Source organism: Protopterus annectens, chromosome 12.part0, assembly GCF_019279795.1.
Source record: "Protopterus annectens isolate FY-2018-M chromosome 12.part0, PAN1.0, whole genome shotgun sequence".
Classification (NCBI taxonomy): domain Eukaryota; kingdom Metazoa; phylum Chordata; order Ceratodontiformes; family Protopteridae; genus Protopterus; species Protopterus annectens.
The window spans coordinates 945,951,709-945,977,499 of NC_056746.1; the positions used below are offsets into that span (position 1 = coordinate 945,951,709).

The following is a 25,791-nucleotide window of genomic DNA, read 5'->3' on the forward strand; positions in this document are numbered from 1 at the left end:
TACAAAAATGATCTGATTTCCTTGGAGCAAGAGGCAGAGCATTAGGCTGTAAAGAGACATCTTCAAAGACGTCATCTAATACCACCTGGAATGGGGGAACAGCTAGTGGTCTGGAAAAGGCAGGTTTAGAAGATGCCTGTAATGAGTTTGAGCCTGACAGAATTCCTTACTTTCCCAGTGAAAAGCCTCCTTCATCTTATGTAATGCATGCGCAGAAGATAAATCTTCTGGGGGAGAAGCATTGAAGAGGGTGTCATCTGAGTCAGAATCAGGATAGGACTGAGGGGATGGTATTCAGAATAAGATGATGCTTCCTCATTCTCAAATCCTGAAGAAGTCGGCTCCTCTTGAAAGAAGTCATCTCTTGGTCTTTTACTGGCAGAGGCTACAGGGATAGTCTGCAGTGCCTGGCTGATCTCATTAGATGTCATAAAGGCCATGAATTCTTGGGCAATTTTAAGGAAGTCCTAAGCTTCAATCTGGGTTGCGAGTCCTTTAATTTATGCTTTTGTCTGTTTCTTTGGTAAAGTAGCAGAAACAAGAAGTGGCAGGAACTGCGTCCAAGGACTCCATGTGTGCTGCATTGACTTCAGCCCTAACAGTCATAGCTATAAACCTAGCACAATCAGAACAACTGGAAATGTCATACTGAGGCCCCAAACAAAACAGACAAAAGGAATGAAAATTTTTATGTGGGATTTGTTTCTTACACTTCAAGCAGTTAAGTTTTTTGAATATTAATCAGAAAAAAGAATTCCTCAGCAGGGTAATTATCTAAAAATCAATTTGTTTGTTAGAAACTTTGGACAGACAGATAAGGAAGAAGCCCCTGGTTGTGTGCTATGTAGATGCAGTAACTGACACCCTCAAACAGGTTGTCCTCAGAGACCAAATCCTGGTAACAGTGAAATTTACTGCAAGTTTAAATAAAGGGGTGATCATAAGAGCACATCAGAAGGCAGTGATAATGCAAGTTTATCCCATCACTTGTGTTCTGACTAAAACAGGCTTCAGACTCATAGCTGAGCACTGAAAAACAGTGCTTGTACCAATACACACACACTGGGGAAGCACAAAAAATGTACCCTCTCACTGATTTAACATGTTAAAACACACTTGGGAGGAAGGTGAATTAAACTGAAGCAGCTTTCCTTACCTCTTAACATTCAACAAGGCTCAGAATATTAGGAGTTTAGTTTTTTTCTGTTAAACAGAAGAATAAAGCACAACATATGTCCAGTGTACCTTGGTCTTTGGCCTGGTAGTTATTACATGTCTCATCAGGAATCCCTTTATCATGTGCATATTGCCAGACACCAAAATGGTCACCACCCTCGCAAGATCCTGCATTTCCACAGTCAATGACATTCTGAACAGATATGTATGCCGATGGCCAGGCACCTTTCCTCTTTATATTAATGCGATCTGTGAGTAACAAAAAAAAACAAAACAAAAAGTTTACAATGCTCTTACTGTAGGAAATCCAACTTGTATGACACAACAGTGATTTAAATATAAGCACAACAAAACACATTCAGCTTATGCCAAATATGGAATTCAGGTGTTCCAAATGACAGTAAAGCCACCCATGTCTTTTCTCTAAGCTTTCTATTCATCTGTTAACAGGGTGAGCAGATAAGCAAACTAATCAAAATGGAATCTTTAAAGTCAAAATCCCAAGTTATTCGCAAAATTACAGAAGACAGAACATGCAGTAGAATAGCAGCTACAAGAATTAGACACTTACTAGTATATACTGCTGCGTAAGCAAAAAAGACGTTATGTACTTACCATAATGTTCCATGTGAGTTGTTCATCTCATCTTCATTCTTTCAGATGGGTTCGGAGCCGATCCTTGGCTCCGAGTCGGTGTACTACAAAGCTTGAGGTCTTCAAACAGCTCGAGGGCAAGTCCCTATTCCATGATGCACCTAGAGTTAATCTCAGATCTTGTTTGCTGTGTATAATAATACCATATGTCATTCTATCACTCTATAAGAGAAATCCATAGAAGGGTTGAGCAACCAGGAAGAATCTAATATCTCGGTCCTCGACAAACCCTTGAGGGGGTAGGACGGTGGGAAGTAAGAATGAAGGCGAGATGAACAACTCACATGGAACGTTATGGTAAGTACATAACTTCTTTATGTGAAGTTGTTCTATCTCGCCGTTCATTCTTACAGATGGGTAGCGTCCCAAGCACCATCTATCTCAGGTGGCTCACGGGAGTATGTTTTTCAGGACAGGAGACCCAAAGGAGGCCCTGTCAACTTTGTAATAAGTGATAAAGTTATGAGGTCTTCACCAAGTGGCTGCTGCACAAATGTCTATAGGAAGTCTAGCAGAAAATGCAGATAATGTAGACACTGCTCTGGTACAATGAGCCTTAACTTTGTGTTGTAAGGGCATATTAGCAGCTGAATAAATAAATGTGATGCAATCGGATAACCACTTAAGAGTTGTTTTAGCCACTGGCATACCTTTTCTGGAATCTGAAAAGGAAACGAAAAGCTGTTCTGATTTCCTAAACTCTTTTGTCCTATCCAAGTAAACTCTGAGCTGTCTATGAACATTAAGCTTGTGCAGCATATACTCTAAGTTGTTGGGAGTGTTTGGGGAAGAACACTGGCAAATCAATAAATTGGTTAAGGTTAGTTTCAGAACAAACTTTAGGGAAAAGAGAGGGATTAGTTCGTAGTGAGACTGTCAGCATGGAAAATCAAATAAGGAGGCTTTATGGACAAGGCTTGAAGCTCTTGACACTCTGTGGGCAGAAGTGACAGCTACTAAAAAGATAGTCTTCCATGACAAATATTTCAAATCACATGAGGAAGCTGGTTCAAAAGGAGGGAGAATAACACGAGAAAGCATAAAAATTTAGATTCCATGGGGTATAAGGGGATTTCACAGGTGGTCTGAGATGAAAAGTCCCTTTAAGAAATGCTTTGGATAGTTTGTGTGACATTATGTTCAAACCTTCAAATCCAAGGTGAAAATTAGAGATAGCAGCAAGTTGAACCCGAACTGTTGCTGCTGCAGCTCCTTTGTTGAAAATCATGGTCAAGAACTCTAATATGGAGGCCACAGGGGCAAAGTAGGGATCAATGTTGTTTTGAGATAACATATAGAAAATGTTTTTCCATTTGCTAAGGTATAGCTTCCTCATAGAGGATTTATGAGAGGATATTAGAATGTGCTGCATTTGATTTGAACTGTTATGGAACCTGGTTATGTTGGGAATTGGAGCAGCCAAGCTGTCAGCTTCAGGGACTGAAGAGAGGGATGAAGTTCCCCGACGAGTGCGTCAGATGATCTGGAACTAGGTCGAAAATCCAAGGGTCCTCTAATTGATGAAGTCGAAGGAAGGGGAACCAAATCTGACGAGGCCAATGAGGGGCTATTAGAATTATGGTCCTTCCCAGAGCTTTTGCTTTCTGTAGTACTTTGGGTATCAAGGGAATTGGTGGGAATGCATAGAGGAGACTCTGAGGTTAATCGTGTAGGAGTGCGTCCCTTGGGGCTTCTCCCGTATGGGGAAATCAGGGCAAAGTAGCTTCTGCATTCAGTGTTCATGTGGTTGGCGAAAAGGTTGCAGCAACGGAATAGCTTGTCTGCTATTTCTTTCTTGAGGGACCACTCGTGAGGCAACAAAATTGCTCTGCTCAGCTTGTCTGCTACCACGTTGGATTTCCCCGGGATGTGCGTTGCTAACAAAGTGCTGGGTGGATGTAGTCCATTGCCATAGTCTTAGGGCCTCACAACAAAGGGGGTAGGACCTGGTTTCTCCTGGTTTGTTCAGGTACCAGACCACTGACATGTTGTCCGTCTGAATCGCAATTGTTCCCAGAGGAAGAGAGCCCTGGAAGTACTGCAATGCTAAAAGTACTGCTCTCATCTCCAGGACATTGATATGCAGATGTGTCTCCTGATCGGTCCATGTGCCTTGGGCAGTTCTGCCCTGAAAATGCCCCCCCCCCCCATCAGGGAAGCGTCCGTGGTCACTGTGGCCACTGGTGGGGGGTAGAGCAAAAGGACAACTTATGAAGAGAGGTCAACCACCACTAAAGATCCTTTTTGCATGTGATTGTGATCATTATAAGATGAGACGTTGTGAGCTCTTGGTAAGACCACTGAGTGAACAACAGCCATTGCAGAATTTGCATGTTCATAGGACCCAATGGTATGGCTAATATTGCAGCTGCCATCATGCCTAACAATTTTAGTACTTCTGATGCTGGAGCCTTGTTTTTGGATATGATACTGTGGACCTGCTGATGGAGTATTAAGACTCTGCTGTAAGTCTCAAAGTGGTGGTGGTGGTGTCCAGTTCTGCTCCGATAAAAATGGTATGTTGCGATGGCGACAAGGCAGATTTTTCTGAGTTTATTGTAATGCCCAGATGACTGCAGAGTGAAACAGTGGTGTCCCTGGCTAGTATAAGCTGATGCCTGGTGGTGGCGGTGAGGAGCCAATCGTTTAGATACAGAAACACCTGGAATCCTAAATGTCTCAGGTGAGCCGTGACCACTGCCATATATTTGGTGAACACTTTAGGGGCTATAGGGAGACCAAAGGGTAGGGGCTCGAAACTGGTAATAATTGGCTCCCAGCCGGAAGCACAAATGATCCCTGGATGATTTGGCAATTTTTATGTGGTAGGACGCACCCTGAAGATCTATCGAGCACATCCAATTGTCTTTCCCTAAAAAGGGAAGTATCGACTGAAGCGTGACTATCCAGAACTTCTCTTTCTTGACAAATTTGTTTAGTCTGCTGAGGTCCAAAATAGGTCTCCAGTCCCCTGTCTTTTTTGAAGCTAAAAAGAATCTTGAGTAAGTTCGATATCCTATCTGGTCTGCTGGGACTGGTTGAATGACTCTTTTTCTTAGCAACGTTTGGACCTTTATTGTTGCCTAAAAGGCACACCAAGGAAAGGGAATCTACACAATAAGCTATAAGAGTTTAAGCTAAGTCTAATAGAGATATATAAAAAAAAATTTCTACAAATTTGTAGACAAAAGTTTTGTACTGACCTGAGCTATGCGAAGAACCTCCAATCTACTGCAGCGGCAAACTAGATCTGAGGTTACTCTAGGTGCATCATGGGATAGGGACTTGACCTTGAGCTGTCTGAAGACCTCGAGCTTTGTAGTAGGCCAACTCGGAGCCGAGGACCGGCTCCAAAACCATCTGTAAGAATGAACGGCGAGATAGAACAACTTCACATTCTATATTTTGGAGTGCATAATAAACCATGCTTTCTACCTACAGATCTTCTTTGAATTTTTACCATTCTAGGTTAGGAGGGAAAGCAAACCTTGTGCTTCTTTACTACAAGGTTTTGGGGAGGTTAATTTCTTATGCACTGTGGAAAGAAAGTACAGTTGTGTACACTTACCATAAATGTAGATGCTCGAGTGTATTCACTGTTGCAGTCATCATATTTGGGTTATCCCTGCCAGGGTAGCCCTCAGCCGGCCCAAATACCAGAGGCTTAATATTTCTGCATTGGTTGCTGTCGCTTCAGGACTGACGTCAGATTGTCAGTAGTATAAAGTAAGGCAACCAACACCATTACATCAGTTTTTTTTTTTTGCCCTAACCTGTCAGGAGCCCTCAGGTGGGAGACAGGTTTTGGTGGAAGAACCCCACCAGTGTAAAGTAAATACCAATAAGTCCCTTGTAAGGAAAGAGAAGAAAGAAGAGGGGGATGGAGGGATGGAAACGAGGACTGCAACAGTGAATACACTCTAACATCTACATTTATGGTAAGTTTACACAACTGTACTATGTTCTTCATGTTTCACTGTTGCAGTCATTACATTTGGGTTGACTCTCAAAGCTGCAAAGCTGAGGAAATGGGTGGACGCAGTCAAGGAAACTAGGGGCTGGCTAAGATGCCCTGCAAGACTGCAGAGGCAAACCCTGCCCTGGATTTGGAGAAGATAGGCAGGTGGTAATGTTTGGTAAAGGTGTGAACAGATGTCCAGGTGGCAGCCTCCAGGGTGTCCCTGGTCGGGACTCCTCTGAGGAAAGCTGCAGAGGTGGAGGCTGCTCTGGTGGAGTGAGTCCTGACCCCCTTGGGGGGAGGCTTTCTGTGTTGTTTGTAGCAGAAATGGATGCAGCGTGCTATCCATTTGAAAATGGCTTGTTTGGAGATGGCTTTGCCCTCTGCCCCTGCAGCAAAGCTAACCAGCAATTGATCAGACTTTCTGAAGGATTTAGTCCTGTCTAGATAGAATCTGAGCTGTCTGTGCACATCTAGAGAGTGCAGGATCCTTTCCCCCTTGTTCTGTGGGTTAGGAAAAAAGGTGGGCAAATGAATGGATTGGTTGAAAGCCACGCTGGACACCACCTTGGGCATGAAGGATGGATTAGTCCAGAAAGATACCCTGTCAGCATGGAAGATGATGAAAGGTTCCACAGCCATGAGTGCTTGCAGCTCAGAGACCCTTCTGGCTGAAGTGACAGCCAGAAGGAAAGCTGTCTTCCAGGAGAGAAATTTTAGCTCTGCTGAAGAGGCAGGTTCGAAAGGGGGTAAGGGTGAGCTTTCCAACACAAAGTTAAGGTCCCAAGCTGGGTTGGTGCTCTTCTAGGTACCCTCAAGTTGCTAGCTCCTCTTAGGAACTGTTTGACCAAAGGGTGTGAGAAAAGGGGCTGCTCAGTGGGAAAATGAGCAGAGATAGCAGAGGCATGAATTTTAATAGAGGAAAAAGAGAGGCCACTGTGTAGCAGGTTAACTAAGTAATCCAGGATGAGAGGGAGGGAGGGCTGTGCTGTATTGGCTCCCTTAGCCTGAATCCAGGTGCAAAGCCTTTTCCATTTGTCAGCATAAGACTTTCTAGTGATAGGGCATCTGGCCTCACGTACAACATCTAGAATCTGTTTACTGAAGTTGGCAGATTGATCGGGGGTTAGGGAATAAGCCAAGCTGCCAAAATGAGTGTCTGCAATTGGGGATGCATGAATTCCCCTTCCCTCTGGGTCAGGAGGTTTGGAATCTGAGGAAGATGTCATGGTGGCAGTAAGGACAGGCTGCGTAGCAAGGGCTACTGGTGCTGGCAAGGCCAGTCTGGAGCTATAAGAATTGTCCTTGGTTTTTCCTCCCTTATTTTGAGCAGTACCTTGGGGATGAGAGGTAGTGGAGGAAAGGCAAAGACCGATAGACTGACCCAGGGGAAGAAAAGGGCATCCACTTTCCAAGCCATGCAGTGATGCTCCACTTTCCAAGCCATGCAGTGATGGTCCCTGGTGCAGAACTTGCTGAGCTGATGGTTGGTGTAGGAGGCAAAGAGGTTGACCTTTGGGGTGCCCCATTTCTGAGTTATTAGGGTGAAGGTTCTTCTGTTGAGCTGCCACTTGAGTGGGTCCAGAAGATTTCTCCTTAAGTGGTCTGCCAGAGAGTTGAGAGAACCTTGTAGGAATTGTGCTAACAGGCAGAGTTGCATGGCAGAGGCTGTGCACCAAAGGGTCATGGCGAGCCTGCATAGAGGGTAGGAGTGAGTCCCTCCCTGCTTGTTGATATACCACATTACAGTGGTGTTGTCTGTTTTGATTAGGAGAGCCCCTGGGGTGAGAAGGGGCTTGAAAGCTGTCAAGGCGTGCTGGACAGCTATCATCTCTTTTTCGTAGATGTGCAGATGGATTGCTGTGGGCTCCATTGGCCCTGTATGCACCTGCCATCCAGGTGTGCACCACAGGCATAGTCTGATGCATCTGTGGTGAGGGTCTGGGTGGCGGGAGGTGGTGAGAAAGGTAGTCCCTTGTTGTGGAAGCATGCTGTTGCCCACCACAGGAAATCCTTTTCTGAGGCAAGGTATTATAGGTATAAGAGTCTCCAGGTCTTCAGAGTGTTGACACTAAAGGCTTTTTAGGTATCACTGAAGTTTCCTCGTATGCAGTCTGGCATATGGAATGAGTAGAATGCAAGATACCATGAACCCCCTGAGCTTGCAGATAGCTGGGGTCTAGTAGCTAGTTGAGAGGAGCAGGCTGTCAGGAAAGTTTGTTTTTCTTGTGTAAGGAATACCATCTGAGATGCTGTGTCCAGGATTGCTCCCAGGAATATAATCCTTTGGGTGGGTACCTGTTTGGATTTCTTTTCGTTGATTGTGTACCCTAGCGAGGTTAGTAGGGACTTTACAAAGGCCAGGTGCTTGAGAAGCTTTTCCTGGCTTTCTGCTTGAATTAGGCAGTCGTGTAAGTATGGGTAAATCTGGATATTCCTTTGTCTGCAAAAGGCAATGGTTGCAGCCAGACATTTTGTGAAAACTCTGGGCGCAGTAGATAAGGCAAAGAGAAGCGGAGAACTGAAAGTGCTGAGATCCTGCCCTGAAACGGAGATATTTCCTGCATGATTCCTGATAGGAATGTGGAGTAGAAACCTTGGCCTTTCTGTTCTGCAGGAACGTGCTCTACTGCCCTCATAGAGAGCAGGGAAAGGACTTGCTTTTGCACCTCTGCCCACTGGTTTGGAGGTAGATCTGGGAACCCTTTTGGAGATGGAAGGGTGTGGAAAGAAAATTTGTATCCCTGAGACACTATGTTGAAAACTCAGCCGTCATTGGTAATGGTGGCCTAGGTGCTTGCGTGAAAGGAGAGTTTTTCTCCTAGGGGTTAGTGAAGATGGGCAGAGGGAGAGGGTGGGGGAGGAGAGTCATTGTGAGTTCATACCATAAGGGGGTGGCTTAGAACTCCCTGGTTTTGAAGTGGAGGTAGTCCACTGCTTAGATCTCTGCATTCCCTGTGGCTGCTGTCTGGGGGGGTCTGGGCTGAACTGACCTGGTGGGAGCAGGAAAGGACCAGTGCTTGGTGGAACAATGCCTGCTGAACCTGGGTGGCTGGACCTGTAAGAATTCCTTAACTGTCTGCATAGATTTCACTTTTCTTCCATCTTTTTTAAGACCTCTTCTGCCTTAGTGCCAAATAAGTTGTCTTTGTGCAAGGGGGCATCCAACAATTTAGATTTAACATGGTCTGGCAAAGGCTGTTCCTTAAGTCATGCATGCCTTCTAAGGACAAAACAGGTGACTGCTGCCTTTCAAGAAGCTTCTAAAGCATCAAAACCACAGTGCAAGGTGTTGTTACTGGACTAGCAGAATGCATTAACTCTTGTACCTCTTTAGATTCTGCACAAGCAGGAAAGGAAGACATTTTTTGTTTGAGGAGTTCCATGGTAGGTTGCTGAAATTTTAGCATATGGAACTGACAATTTAGTGTTCTGATAGCAAGAGTGGCTGAGGTGTATACTTTTTCACCCCATCTGTCTAGTGCTCGGGAATCCCTATCTGAGGGGGTGGATTCTTAGCTGAGGTTGCTTTAATTCCTTTAGGCCCTTGAGAAATTACATCAGGGTCAGCAGTAGGATTTTTAAAAAGAAATGTGTGTGAGCCAGGGACTCTGTAGTACCTGTCTGGTTTTCTGGGTACAGGATGGAGGGTGTCAGGGGAATAGCCAGGGGTCTGTGCTGTGGACGATCTAAGAATTCCCCGAGTCTCTTTTTAGACTGAGGGTAGTCCTGACTTTCCCATTGGAAATGCTCCCTTAAGGTATGAAGGGTTTCCCCAAAGGAAATATCCTCTGGGGAGAGGCTGAAGGAATGGAATCCTCTGCATCAGAATCCTCATAAGTAGAGAAGGGTTGCATGTCTTTATATTCAGATGCATCAGAGTCATCAGACTCCTGTTCAGACAAAACTACAGGTGACAGATCTCTTTTCCTTTTGGAAGGGGTAGCTTGGCATCTCCTGATCAGCATGATAAAGTATTCCGCCATTTTAAGCATTTCAGACTGAGGCAAGGAAGCAGGTGCCCGAGACTGGGTCATCGGTTTCTTCGGTATGGTTCGTACCTTGGGACTAAGAAACTCAGCCATTTTTGAAAAAACAGTAGTCGCGAAAGAAGACGTTGGTTTGTGTTGAGAATCGGTAGTACAAAGGACTTCCTCGGAAGCTGGTGCTTGCTCAGCAGCTCCGGACCCATCCAAGGTAGAGACGACCGTAGGATCCTTAGTCAAAGAAGAGTTTTGAGGCATACCGGACTGTGAAAGGGTCTCGGTAGTGGTCTGCCAATCCACAGAAGCGGGCATCAGGGGCTGCGAAAGTGCCTCACTAAGGACCAGAGAACTAACGACTAGCTTAACGGGAGCGTCATCGGTAGGTTTGGACCTGTGCGGTCTGTCTCTGTCTTTATCTTTACATTTTTTTGGAAGATCTGCTGTTGGATGGCTTACCGAAGCCATATCGGAGTTCGAGGACTGTAAGCGAAAATATCTAGCTACAATAAGGGCCCTTCGGGCACCATGGCAAGAAAGACTGATGCAATGGCATCGGCTGCCTTACTTTATACTACTGACGACCTGACGTCAGTCCTGAAGCGACAGGAACCGACGCACAAATACTAAGCCTCTGGTATTCGGGCCGGCCAAGGTCTACCCTGGTAGGGATAACCCAAATGTGGTGACTGCAACAGTGAAACACAAAGAACATCTGACATTTTTGAGTTTTAAGTAACTAAGATCACCAGTTCAAGTTTTTCTTCAGATAGCTGCCAGAACACAGTGCTCGGGGATTAAATCTGATCTACTCTATACCACCTATTGTTTTTTATCTTATACTTCTATAGCTACCTGATGTTCAGTCGTCCACCTCATGTGTATTTAACCTCAGTAACTTAGCCACATCATATTCAGTCCTAGTAGTGATCATTACAAGATGATATTGTGAAGATCTTAAAATAACTCCCTCCCACTTATCCTTTCATACTCACCAGGTGCACACTGTAGTAATCGAAGTTTTGAACATTTTTAGCTGTTTTTTTATGTGCTTTTTTTCCCCTCCATGTCTGCCAATCACCAACCCCACTACTTACATTCTTGACCCCCATTTAATCCCGCATACATAGGGAGATTTCATCACAAGGGTGACAGCCGACTGCAGGAGGGCTGTCATACAGGCAGCTATGGAAGAGTCTGTGCTCCCACCTGCATCTCTAATGAAGACCATGAGGGTATTTTTAATCAGACCCTAATACCCACTGTTGGTGGCGGACATGTGCACTTGTATTACTGCAAGGGCCTAAAATGGCCTCCCCCTTCTATATGCATGTTTCAATTCGTATGCTCAGTGAGGTCTACCAATACCTGCTTGACACTGCAAATCTGTTCCTGGTCCTTGCTCCATTTTTGGCACCCACAATCCTCTGCTTGCTGGTGACAAACAGCTGTCCAGACCTACTACTCTTTCCTCCCAGGACTGGGGAGCTATGTCTCACGCCCACCCCACCCCCCACCTGCTATTTAAATTTGGGGTGTCCGAGTTGTATTCAAGGTTGTAGCCCTCTGCAGCCAGGATTTTTTCAGTTTGCTTTTAAAAATCCACGGGTAATAACAATACTACAAAAGGGGTAGCTTTCTAGTTAGGGTATCTCACAAAAGTATATTCAAACAGGAACCTCAACTATATAACAAAGGATAAAGACATACTCCAAAGCTCATCTAAAAAGCTACATTTTATTAGTTAAAAATGCATAACAACATTTACAAATATAGCTATATATTTTTTAAAACTGTAAAGGATTCATAAGATTAAAACACTGAAGAAAAAATGCACAGAATTAATTCTCAACTAAATTTTTTAAACATTTAATTAATACGTATTTACACCAAGTATTGTCTACTTGAATTATTTACACTTTTTCCTCTTCTATTGCTCCACACTTCAATTCATTTGAATTTTTACTGCAACCGTTTAATGAGTTGTCATTTTTGCATTTATCTACAAGAGAATAAACAGTTTGTCAGAATTCAAACTTTATACTTTGTTATGTATTTTTAGATTTTATGGTATGAAATGTTTTTAATTAAGAGAAGAAATCTGTAAACTTTGGTTTGAAGTCTTTCAGACAGTTCTTTGCTTTTATCTTTCTAGCACCAACTAAAACACACCATAGGGGTGGATCCTGAGTATTGTTGATAAATGCAGAGTATATGAATATTATATAAAAGATAAGACTTTCCAGTAAAATGTCCAAAAAGAAAAAAAATGACTGAATCTCAACATGCTTTTAATATGTCATTCTACAATAACGTTTGCAATCAGCTTACAGAATAGTTTCCCATCGCCAACATATGCTGTTACTGGACATTTTGTTATTTTTAGCTAGATTATCTGTTGTGTAGAACATGAATATATTTTCATGTGTATAACTTCTAAGATAAGGAAGATGGAGTATATTTAAAAGATTTTTAGTATCAGACTTTTGTTTTGAGAGGAGTGTTCTGTTTCTTCATACTTAACTCTACAAGCCAAACAAGTATAATTAATAACTTAATTTTTAGTCTTATTATTTCATATAAATTTGATATTGTTGAGCTGACATCAGTTCTTGACTCCATAAGGGGAATCACTGAAATATATGTGACCAGCTTGACTTCCCCCGCAGCAGAAGGGCTGTACCTACAAGCACAGACTCTAGATGCTTAATAGGAACATACACTGACTTGCAGAAGTACCCAAAATTTGACACACAATGCCATCACATAAATAATGTAAAGGTAGCCTTGCTAAATTAAAAAAAAGTTTGAATGGAAGAGTATAGTTTTTAAAGCCTTTAAGGATACAGAGCAAGTGAACCACAACAGAAATTTGAACAAGGTTGTTGGTGTTAGTACTGAAACCAGGTGTTGTAAACCAAAGTAGACAGCTGGTGATGCAGTATAAATCATTTAGAAGTCAACATCATAAGGCATAAGAACACTTTCTTTGATTAAAATGTACTTAATTTACTCACACACATACAAAAAACATTTTTATATATATATATATATATATATATAGTATTTAATTATTAACACTGCGAAAATACTGCATTTTACTTATTATTACAACTTAGACTAACCTGCTTATCATCCAAATAGAGGCAATATACTTTGGATTATAATACACATTTTACCTAATTTTCTTCACTCTCAAGTTATTCTCTCACTACCAAACAATGACCACCCACGACACCATCATATTTAACCTAAAATTGTCACCAAGACTGGGGATATCTCATCTTTCCTACATTCTGCTAAAGGTACCTTGTTTGAAATAAATGTGGCCTTTGATAATACAGATTGTGAAATAACCCTTATCTCTGTTCTGATCTTTGTGTCCTTTTTGTTCTGTTCATTTTACTTGTTGCTGTACTTGAAAAACACTAGCATAGAACCTGACTATCTATTACTGTTTGTGACCTCTGGAGCTTCGAGCACAATCTTTTGTTTAGACAGGCCTAACTGTTTCTTCGTGGGAGGGGGTTTCAGTTTGATCTGATCTGGTTTAAGTTACTACTACAGGGCTCTGTTAAATAGCTCTTAAATAGCCTGTGTTTAAACCAGTTTGTGCTTGTTTGCTGAAAATGGCAGTGAGTTAGGCCTTCTGCCCTTGCTCTGCTGTTTTACAAAAACTTGCTGTGTGACTACAAAAGAGAAGTGCTAATTTGAACTATTTTCTGCACTTCTGATTAAAACAATATTTGCAGCATATTTGTTTAAACTGTGCAACTGTTTTTTAGGCTTAGTGAATTCAAGTCCTTACCTCTGTTCTGATCTTGCATCCCACTGACTCACTCAACTGTTGTTGTGGTATTAAAGCTTGGTGGCTTTTGAGTTGCCCACCTCTACTATAAATTTGACATTGGACAGTCCCCCAAGTCCCGTTACATCAGCTCATTCTACTGAGTACAGTGAGATCAGTTGTGAAGGCTCACCCCTTTAGCTTCTTAACCTTGAATTATCTTCTGTCTCCTCACTTTCTAATTAAAATAGATATTGTGCCTCTTCCTACTTCATTTTGCTGCTTGTGCTTAGGTGTTCAACTGCATTTAGTTTGCCGCATTTGTTACTTCTTGTTGGTAGCCTTATTAAATTGATGACCGTATTTTAGAGTCTACTGATTTGCTGCTTTGAGCTGTTTTTTACTGTTGTGATTGTGAGCTAATTTATCATATTTGCACTGTTTAAAGCAAATTAGTGATTAACTGCATTTCATTACTGTAACTGTATTTCATTGCTATTTACTGCAATTCATTACTGTTTAACTGCATTGTACTGCATTTCATTAATGTTTAACTGTATTTTTTCATACTGTGAGATCTGTTTTTGTCTATAAGTGTTTAATCTGTGTTTCATTGTAAGTTTTACTGTGTTCTTAACCCTTAAATTGAGTAGTATAGTCTGACACAGGTTTGCTGTATCCAGAGCTGCAGCGTTTTTAACCCTTTGTGAGGTATTCCCAACTACAATTTTTCACTTAGTAGCACTAGTTTGTTCACCTAGTAGTACTACTTTTAGAACTTCCACCCTTTACCCACTCAGTTCTCTCTGGCCTCTCTCTCTCAGTTTCTGACAAATATGGATGGACAATTTCCTACATTTTCTCCTGCCAGTCTGGTTGATATGGGCATCCTGAGACAGTGTAGCAAGTGCCTCATGTACATGGACACCCTCTACTACTACCACCTAGGAACACAATTTGTGAGAGATGCAATTACATTAAGAACCTAGAGTAAATGCTCTCTCCCTCACAAGCCAGTACATCTGGCACTGAAGGTTGTCAACACATCACCACACCTCAAACACCACCCACACCTACATAACACACACCCACATATGCTGAGGTCCTCAAAAACATATCCAAACAAAAGAGAAGATGAAAGATCTAGTCACTTGGAATGGGGTCCCAAAAGGGTGGTCCTTCATAAGGGACAGATATGGAAGCTGAGTGGAAGACAGGAAGTTGTGCAGGATAAGAGAGCCATGCCTTGGAAGGAGAGGGGGAGAAGAGAGATGAACGGAGGGCACTTTGAAAAGTGGAGCTTCTGGGAGAGGTGACATCATGGAAAGTACAGTTGTATAAGTAAACTTACCATACGAGTAGATGTTCAAATGATCAGTGTTGCAGTAGCCATAGCTATATGGGTTACATCCTGCCACAGATAAACATCCGGCCAGCTTGCAAAGTTTCAGGGCACCTTCCACTTGCCCAAACCATCAGGCAGCTTGAACTGAGCTGACTAAAAACAAGTCTGTGCTCCAAGCCCTTCAGTGGTTTCCTGCCAACAGACAGAGGTAGGCTAACTCCCGAAAGGACAATGCTAGGTACAATAAAAATTAAATGTCTACACTCTAGCATAAAACACACCAAAATACAAGGGGGATGGAGGCAGAGAGTGGCTACTGCAGCAGTAAGCATTCAAACAACTACTGTTATGGTAAGTTTACTTACACAACTGTACAATGTTCATCATACTGATCACTGCTGCAGTAGCCTTAGCTATATGGATAGATTACGCTAGCTTAGTACATTTGGGAGGTGGAAGAAGAAGAGTCCAGAAGCCCCTGAAGAATGGTCCTAGCAAAGTCTGACCTGGACCTTAGAGAAAGAATCAAGCTTGTAGTGCTTTCTAAAACTATGCACAGGGGACCAAGTAGGGGCTTCTAGAATACTTCTAGAATTCAACACTTTCCAAAACACCAGAGATGAAGCCAAGGCCCTGGCAGAGTGGACTTTAATCCTGCCTGGAACAGTTTTGTTATGGTGAGTATAACAAAAAAAATAATAAACAGCCTTAGACAACCACTTGGCAATAGACTGTTTTGACACAGATCATCTCTTCTTCTTTCTTCACAAGAAATGAACAACTGATCCAAAGGTCTGAAAGATTTAGTTCAGGCAAGGTACTACCCGATTTGTTTGTGGGCATCCGAGGTATGGAGCATCCTTTAGGTTCAGGAAAGAAAATGGGGAGATGGACAATTTGGCTTAAAGTTAACTGGGATATCACTTTAGGCATAAAAGAGGGATTAGTTCTCAAAGAAACGAAAATAAGATGGGATTGATTCATCGTAAGAGCTTGCAATTCGGATACTTTTCTTGCAGTAAAACTGTTTTCCACATTATGAACCTCAAGTCAGATAGGTTAGCTGGTTCAAATGGTGCAAGTGTTAGTTTCTGTAACACAAAATTAAGATCCCAAGGAGAGACCACTGGTTTACTTGGAAGCCTCCTGTGCAAAACCATTTTCAATTTGACATGAGATTGCATTGAAAGATGAGGATCCATTGGCAAACATGCTGAAATGGCCATTAAATGAACCTTGACAGAGGAAGAAAGGCCACAGGATAGTACCTCATAACTCACACAAATATTGTAAAATGAGAGAACTAGCCCTGAATGGGTGCTGGTTATGTTGCTTGCACCAACTAGAAAACCTTCTCCATTTGCTAATGCATAATTTTCTAGTAGAAGGCCTTCTTGACTCCATTAGTACTTGTTGTGCATCCTCAGTAAACAGGTGCCTAAAAGAAATTAAAACCTATCATTCAGGCAGTCAACTGAAGTTGACTGATGTCGGGGTATATCATGCACCCCTGTTCTTGTGTAAATAGATCCAGTCTGTGAGGAAGTTTGTGGTAATTGCCCCAGGGAGAACCATGGCTGACTGGGCCAAAAGGGACTCACTACAATGATCTTATGGATTCCATCTGAATCTTCAGAAGTACCCTGGATATTAGTGGAAAGGGTGAAAAAGAAACAGAAACATTCCTGTTCAAGGAAAAGAAAAAGGCATCAGTCTTCCAGGCCTTCTTGCATGCAGTCCTGGAACCGAATCTTGCCAGCTAATTGTTCAGAGAGGAGACAAAGAGGTCTGCCAACTCCCTACAGATGGATCAAATCTTTACTTGTACTTGACCAGATATATACAACAGTTGGAATGCTCCCAAAGGTGCCTTGCTTGGAGAATTCAGGATATAAACACAATCTGCTATATGGATAGTCTGAAAGCCTTCTCTCTATATACTGTTGTTTCCTACAGGTTACTGAAAGGAGATCTATGCTTGGCATCCTTGGGTCCAGGTCTGATGGATCTTTTCAAAATCTGAAAAATAAACAGCATCAGAACCAATAAGTCCAGGGATTTAAAGTTTGCTTGTGACATAAGTAAGACATGTTGGTGAGACAGATATGCTCCTCAAAAGATCCCCATGCTCTGGGACAAGCCCCCCATCCGTACGATGCTGAGTCCATTCATAACCCTATTTAAACATAACCTTGACCAATGGATAGGAAATCAGAAATTCACCCCGGGTCTGACCTCCATGTCTCTGACAGGCAGAGCCAGATGATAATGCCCAAACACCCCCCCATAACCTCTAGAAACTTACCACCTCTTAATAAATGCCCATGAGACACGCAGACACAATAGGGTTGGACTGCACACCTAGGCTTATAAAGGCTTTGATGGTCTTTAACCCAGTTTACACCTATGAACTTAAGACACCCAATCTAGTTTTCATTTGTGTAGGTCTGCCCTGGTTCTGCTGAGGTGGTCTGCCACACAATTTTGCTACGACAGAATGTAGGATGGCTGTAGAGTGAGACTGTGCTGTGAAGCTATATCCCAGGCTAACATGGCTAGGCTGCAAAGGGGGTATGACCTGGTTCCCTCTGCTAGCTGATGTACAACAGGACTGTGGTATTATCTTTAACATGACGAGGTCCCGGGGATCAAAGATAATTCAGAGAGTTGTGTGCCTTGATCAGGTCTAGCACCTCTTTGATATTTATATGCTTGCATCAGGTCCTTGGTGTCCCACACAGCCTGCACTTTTATCCTTCCTGAAACTGCTCCCCAAGCAAAAGTCAGAGGTAGGTCTAGTGACGGACTGCTTTGGAACAGGGAGGGAGAAGGGGAGACCTGGATTTAAGGATATCTGTTGTCTCCTCCGAATGATTTCTCTTTCGACAAACTCCAGCACTGGGATTTGAAAAGATAAAGAGTGCTGGTACCAAAGAGATTTCAGATACCACTGTATTTTTCTCATGTGGAGTACTGCTAGGGATATCATAAGAATCACAGAAGCCATAAGACCCCCCCCCCTTAGGTATTCCCTCACAGTGACAGAAGTTTGACAGATAAACCTTAGAAACAGATCTACGTATAGATCTATTTTTTTCCTGTGGAAGAAAGGCGATTTGAACTGAAGTAGCTAGCTGAAATCCCTGTAACACAATCCTGTGTGAAGGAGTCAAGAAAGACTTTTGAATGTTCTCTTGGAATCCCAGCTTGTGTAAGAGATCTTTGACCAAAGACAGAGAAATTCCTGACACACTGAAAAAGACTCTGCAAAGACAAGTAAGTCATCCAAATATGGAAAAATGTGGATACCCTGTAGCCTGCAATGAGTTATAGGTGGAGTTGGACACTGTGTGAACATTCTTGGTGTATTGGATAGTCCAAAGGGTAAGGTACAGTGAAGAACTGATAATTTGATCTAGGCACACAAAACCCGAAGTTTGGAAGAATAGCATAGTTTAAGTCTAGCCTTGCCAGGAATCTTGAAAGAGAAAGTAGTAAAAGGTTATAAAGTGACAATTTTGAATCTGGGTACTAACACAAACAGGTTTAGGAAAGAAATATCCAGAATTGGTCACCAAGCATTTTCTTTCTTTGTCACTAAAAACATCCTCAAATAAAAACTCTTCATCACATGATGCCCCAAGAAGTAACAGAAGAACCAGTTAGTAAGAAACTATAAGAAAAACTTAGCCAAGCTGGAGTTTGCACTGTGATACCTCAAGCCTCCTGTAATAGATGCCCATGGGATATATGCAAATGATGCCTTAAGGACATTAAGGGGTTTGGCTTTACTGGCCTGAATGTATCCACAAAGACTTAAAGAGAAAAAGTAAAAAATAATTTACATTCAGAAGCCATATAGCTGAAACATTTGATGTCCTTAAGGGTTCATTTGCATATATCCCATGGGCATCTCTTACAGTAAGCTTAAGGTATCACATAGTAAAAGCTCTAGCTTGGCTTAGGATTTTCTTGCGCTTTTTACTAAGTGATGAAGAACCTGTGGAAACAAGAGTCTGATCTGGAGTATGAGGAATGACTCACTAGAAAGAAAGAATTTCTTCCTGATGCCATTTGTAACACTGATGAATGATCTTCAGTACTCTTTGAAGCTATCTGTTGCAAAAGAGAAAAAAATGGAGATTCAGGTTTTTCTGGAAAAAGGGACCAGGGTGTGTGTGTGTGTGTGTGGGGGGGGGGGGTCACAAGATCTCTTGAATAGTCATTCCGACGTGTTTAACTGTCCTTGATTTTGGAAGGTTCAGTGTTTTGGAATCCCCTTGCCATTTCTTCTTAAACATCTGTTTACCTGCATTTTGATGAGACTGTTTATTTTGCTTTTTGCCAAAACTGGATGAGTTACAGAATCCCTTAGAAAATTTGGAAAACAAGGGCTAAATAATGCTAGATATTCCCTGCATCAGCTGACCCCTTTCATCACATTTTTTGATCACTTCTACAGGACAGGGGCCAAAAGCTAAATCTTTATCAAAAGGGGAATCTAAAATTTTTACCATCATCTTGGTGGTTCTGAGAATACAGCCATGCAAACCTCCTTAAAACAGTACCAGTAGCCACAGCCCTGGAAGAAGTATCAGAGTCATACACACACTATAAACAATGAGTACAGACTTGTGTAACAGAAATAACTAAATTATTTAAAGCAGATTTTTCCTCATAAGAATAAACTGCAGATAACATATTCCTCATACTTTCATAATTAGTCAGAACAAACTTTAACATACGAGCCTGACAATTCAAAATTCTGAAAATCAAAGTTGTGGAAGTGTACAGTTTTTTCCCATAGTGAATTCCCATCATACTCTTTATGATAAGGATGGGAAAATTAAGTAAGTGTTTAGCAGCAATGGGAGAGTTTGGGAAAAAATTCAAACTGGAGCTCTAGTCCTATGGTTAGAATTTAAGAAACGCTTAGCTTAATGTCTCAATGGGGGTGGGCAGATTCAAAGAACAGGGGAAAAAACAGTAGCAAGGTAAACAGAAGGCACTGGAATGCAACTTTAAGCAGGTAAATACAGCTATAAAAATACTGAAGCACAAATCCTGGAGCAGAATTCACAATACTGCCACTACTGCATCCCAACACAGACTAAGGAACCAGACTACTGGAATGCAACTTTAAGCAGATATATACAGCTATAAAAAGTATTGAAACAAATTCTGGAGCAGAGTTCACAAAACCGGCACTACTGCAATCTTACCACAGATGAAGGCATCAGACTATGCATACATTTACCAGTAATGCTGTAATATACGACTAAATGAAGCTCACATCTGGGCAGTAGAACACAGTCCTACCAAAACTATGAAAGAAGCTACATTTGAAGCACCAGATTGGGTTCAAAAACCACCATTTACATGCAATTCTATTTATGGAAAGAGAAGAGCAACATAATGTTTAAAAATGCTAAAGTCTTGCAGTATTACACTATATTCACACAACTACAAATGAAGCTACAAGACCCAGAACAAGCTAAAAAAAAAAAAATACAAACAAAATTGCTTTTTGTCCATGGCTTAAAAAAAAAAAAAAAAAAAAAAGGTGAGAAGTACAAAAGAGAAAGGTGACATAGGAGACCTTTAAAATTCATAACAATAGTTTTTTTTGAATTGCAAACAAGTAATTGTATTTATTATTCTGAGAGCAAATACTTGCAAACAGAAAATTATTTCTCTATTCACTTGATCCAAACCCTTCTTGGAAACTGTAGCCAAATATTTCTGGATCCTGCACCTGTAAATTGAATTATTTTATAATTATCATAAACATTTTAATAGCAGATTAAAAATATGCTTCCAATGCATAAAATCAAGCAATTTATCTTAAATAACTTGAGTAATATCTTTCATTACATACTGATTTACAGTTATCATACTGTTTTTCTAGTCACTCTTCAGTAGGGATACTGCCCTGTAACTTGTAATTAGGAGATACCGGCCTGTAATTTGTAATTAGCTCTTTTTCTTCACACTCATCTTTAGTATTAAATTACTACCGTAACTAAATTCTGATAACTTGGACGATTTCATGTCAACAGAGAATGCACAGTGCTGCTATTTTTTTCCAAATGAGCTTTAAATATTTGTGGTGTCACTTTAGTGCAGTCATAGTGCATTCAAAAATACCATACTCCCCCTTCCCCAGCTGGCACTTAAACTTCACTTATTCTTACTTTCCAAACTGTGGCATGGGGCATGGTTAACCTATCTGTACAATCCGATTCAAAACACTGGCCAGCTACCTGCCTTGCCTTCTTTACGAAGTCCTAACTCTGTACCAACTAAGCAGTGGTATATACTTTTAAAAAACAGGGCATACAGGTGCCTTCTACTCTTTATGACCTCTTTGGACACTTTCTCATATGCCTTTCCCAGAGCTGGTTCTGTAATCTATAATCAAAGTTTCTCAGTTGTTGTCTCTGCCCTGCCTCCTATCTAATGTCTCTGCAAATGCAGCATCTGACCACCACCCCAACCTCAATTTCCACAGTAATCTTGCCTGGTTATACTCATCTTAAACTGCCACTAATGATACTTCTCTACATCCCTCCTTCTAGGCTTACCCTCCCATTTACTCCACTTTCTACGCTCCCTCCTTACTGCCTGCAACTCAAACTCCATCCTGTTTTCCTGTTTTGTTTCTTCCTTCCTTGATCCAGAACTACTACTGCCTACCTGCCTGTCTTCTGTGCTGTTACCCACACTTCCTCTAGCATGCACACACTCTCCCTATGTACCATTTCATTACATCAGGGACATTCTGCTCTGCTTTCTTCCAGTTTCTAACCTCCAGTCTGCTGCTATCGTTACCTTCCCTCTACTGCTTGGTGTGCGTTTCTTTGCTGCCTTTTACTACTCCTTCAGTCTTCCCTTTCCATCTCTCTCATCTTCCTTCCATCTATTTCCATCTCTCTCATCTTCCTTCCAGCTATGTCCTCTCCAACCTTCTAACACCTCTCTTCTCCATCATTCTTACTCTAACCACCCATGCTCATGACTTCCTTTTCTTGGGTCTATATTAGCTGAGCGAAAGTCTGTTTATGTGAATACGTAACGTCGACACGTATTGCGTGAAACGGACTTATAGCAAAAGTACAAAACCGCGATTTTGGAAATGTCGAATTACCATGGTTGGCCCATCTGTGAAATAGCTGTATAAGGTAAGTGTTGGATAGTTACGGACTTTAGGGTTAGGGTGCGGGAGGGTTAGGGTGCAGGTTAAGGTAAGTGCATAGATAGGTTATATATGTTAGATTTAGTGTAGGGTTAGAAGTAGTGTTTTGTTAAATGTATGTATGTGGATTATTTATTTTGTTTATGTATATCTATGTAGAGGAAGTGTGTGGTAGTTGCAGACCTTAGGGTTAGGGAGGGGTTAAGGATAGTGCATAGATAGTTGTGAAAGTGGGGTTTAGTGTAGGGTTAGAAGTAGGGTGTTTGTGCTTTACTTTAGGGTTAAAAGTAGGGTTTGGTTAGTGTATGTATGTGCTTTATTTATTTTGTTTAGGTAGGTAGTATGTAGCGGATGGTGGGGTTGGCCGAGTATGACAATTCGACATTTAAAATTTCGCGGTTTAGTGCTTTCGGGATATCCGCGGTTCGCGCAATAGGTGTCGGGGTTTTGGTATTCGCTTAATAGTATTTTCGCTCTCGTAATACAGACCCCCTTTTCTCAACCTGCAATTTATAAATCTAAAGAACTCGGTTAGGCACCTCTCAATCTTTCCTCCCCATCCTACATTTAGACTCCATTACTAACTCACTCCATCAGCTGTCATATCACTCTTTGTATTCCCAAAGTCTCCTTCTGCAAGGTTTGTATTCTTCTAAAACATTACCAGTAGGGCATGTCCCATTTACATGTTACATGCATAAAAATTACATGATTTCAGCAGGGACTACATCTGTGCTGATTCTTGCTGGCATTCCAACTGACTATCAGTACGTCATCTGGTAGTATTGAACGGAGTGTCTGAGACAAATAGTTGCATGTCCAGCACTGCCATCATTTTTACATACCCCTTTATTTTCAGCATGGTACCACCCCTCCTACTTTCCCAAGTAATCCTGGAGACAGGAGCACTTCTTAGACCTGTAGTATATTAAGTATCACAGCAGTGGTAAGCCTTCAGAAAACACAGCAGCACTACCCAAAACAGTAGTATCAGGTCACATGAGAGACACAACCATGCTTTACTGTGGCAGATTACCATGTTTTATACAGATAAATAGTACTGAAAGCCCTAGTGTGCTACCTACAAAAATGGTAATACATTAGCTACCTGCAGTAGTGTTACAAGGGATGGCACCCACACTCTTAGCTGCACCCAGTACAGCACAGAGGAGATACTAGTATGGTCAGTGTTACTACATTAATTTTAGAAAATTATCTGTTTTGTAAATCATAAGAGCTGAGGGTTGTAATCATTTCTTAACCCCTTAAATGATGGCCATTTATGTAAAGGCTGAATATCTTGATCAGTTTTCTGATCATGCACATAGATGGCTATGTCTCGAAGTGTTGGGCATTTATTTGCAACATTTTGTCAGCAAGGTATCAGGGCCATCAGATATCTGGACAGCCATCTATGAAATGAACTGAGTTTGTGCTTGTAGTTATAAAAGCAAGAGAACAACTTTATTTTGAAATTATGTGAAATTTAATTATAGTTGTCTTTTTTTAATAATTCTGCAGACTGCACTCAGAAATGTGTGAAAAGCAACTCTGATTATTATAAAAAACAGTTTGTTTTTTGCCTAATTTTCTATAACAATATCCAAATATGCAAACAGAAGATTTACGAACTGTAGGATCCAAAAATGGTGCAGCTTCTCCTCAGAGTCTTCATCTCTCCCAAGCACCATTAAACTTGTCCACTGACATACACTTTGCCACTGTCGCTGTCAGTGAATTCTAAGGATCCACCTTCTTCCTGAGAGCTATTTTGTATTATCTGCTTTTAAATGACTCCCTCCAAATACATCTGTCTCCATCACCACCTGTACATTCCAAAGATCTACTACTGTCTGTGAAATATATCATAGAATCTGCTTTGAACTGCCCCCTTTCAACTCTTATTCCTATTCTCTCCCTCTCTATCATATCCTCTCCCTTCAACCCACTCGTCCTACTTTCCCCTGTTACTGCAGTGCCCCCTAGCAAATCGCCCGTATTCTCCTTACATGGGTATGTGCAAAGCTCTGAAATCTCTCCTCATACCTCTTACCCCACATTCCTCTCAACATCCTGGCATTTCTCTGTTGTATACTCTCTACCACCTTAATCTCCCTTTCTGTACTCGTCTGAGACTGGACACAGTACTCTAGATGCAGCCTTCCCAGTATTCCATATGACTGGAGGATAACTTCAGCATCTCTACAGCTCACTCCTCCTAGCATCCTGTTGGCTTGGATACAGCCATGATGCACTGTACTGCACAATTCAAAGCTAACGGCAATAACCCCATGATTTATTTACTTTAACATTTGTTAACATGGACTGGTCCACGATCCCTTTTTAGTCATGAAAATGGCAAATGTCAGAACCATAAAAAACAAAAGTAGTACAATCACTAATTCAGTACACTCAGATGCCATCACAATGTTCAGAACAGTAAAGTAGCAATCAAATGTCCAAGCAAAGATGTCAAGTACAGTCAATGAAAATGTACATCCTGTAGTCATCAGAACATTCAGAGAAACAGAATGTTCAGCTGAAATCAGAACAGTAAAATAACATCCAGAACAGTACAAGTAAAATGTTGCAGTACAATTAATGAACAGTACACTCATTAGTCATCCGAACACAAAGACCTTCACAGACCATGACCATTACACTGGCATCCTATCTGGCTGATTAACTATGTTTTATACATACTTTGTTTAACCATCCTTTACAATAGATCACAACAAAAGGCATATCAAAAAATAAACTCTCTCCACCACCCCATAATCATCTACGTTAAGGAAATTGGCACCTTAAAGCAAGTAAAGCATACAAGGGATATGCTACCACTAAAAGCATTTATTACCTAATTAATCACAATTAAAAAAGACTTTGCTAACCCGAATTTCTTAAGCAATTGTTCTTTTTATTGAAGCAGATGTTCTTTGAGTTTTTCTCCAAAACATAACAGACTTGAGATATATTTCTAATATTTGCATGAATACAGTTCATGTAGGATGGTTACCATTTTTGTAAACTCTTTTTCATTTGAGGTCAGTTTGATTGGTGATCTGAAGTTGTGGACCCTCCAAATATTGTAGCTCATATTGCCGATTCTAACAGTAACTGTTCTCATAAGTGGTGGACAATACTTTTCATTAATTTAAGGAAGGTTCTGGCTGTGACTAGGCAGTCATTTTAGTTCTATTTAGAGTGATAAAATGGTGTTTTCTATCCATGAGATGAGTGAAGTGGAGTATCTTATTTTCACTAGTCTGAATAAACAAAATTTATGTGCAGAATACATATACGACTGCCAGGCCATATTCACTTTGGTAAGCTGCGCATTTACAGCTAATGTGCACCTTGGTGTCAGGAGAAATAAGTTGGAAACTTCACAATATATTTTTAACTATGGTAGTACATTATTAATTAAATTAAATTTATTTATTTATTTATTTATTTATTTGAGAGTTTCCACATGAGGGGGAATAAAGAAAAAAGTGTTTGATCATGGATAAGTTAAAGGCATTTTTATTGGTAGTCCAAGGCAAAATAATTCCGCTTGGGTGGCTGGATGCCCTTCAACTTTTTAACGTGTGGCAAAAAACACAATAGCACTTTTGGCTGTGTTTACTGTTAATTTGTTAGAAGTCAGCCAATTCCACATAAGTCTTGCATGAATATAGTGAGGGTATTAAG

General features: G+C 41.3%; 1 protein-coding gene across 1 annotated transcript in view; it reads right to left on the reverse strand.

Annotated features, from left to right (window-relative positions):
- Window positions 1–25,791, reverse strand: part of CTSZ (cathepsin Z) — a 245,291-nt gene that overhangs the window by 153,400 nt on the left and 66,100 nt on the right. The window contains exon 3 of the mRNA XM_044089976.1: window positions 1,246–1,425. Within this exon, the coding sequence (XP_043945911.1) occupies window positions 1,246–1,425 (180 nt within the window). The remainder of the gene's footprint in view (window positions 1–1,245; window positions 1,426–25,791) is intronic.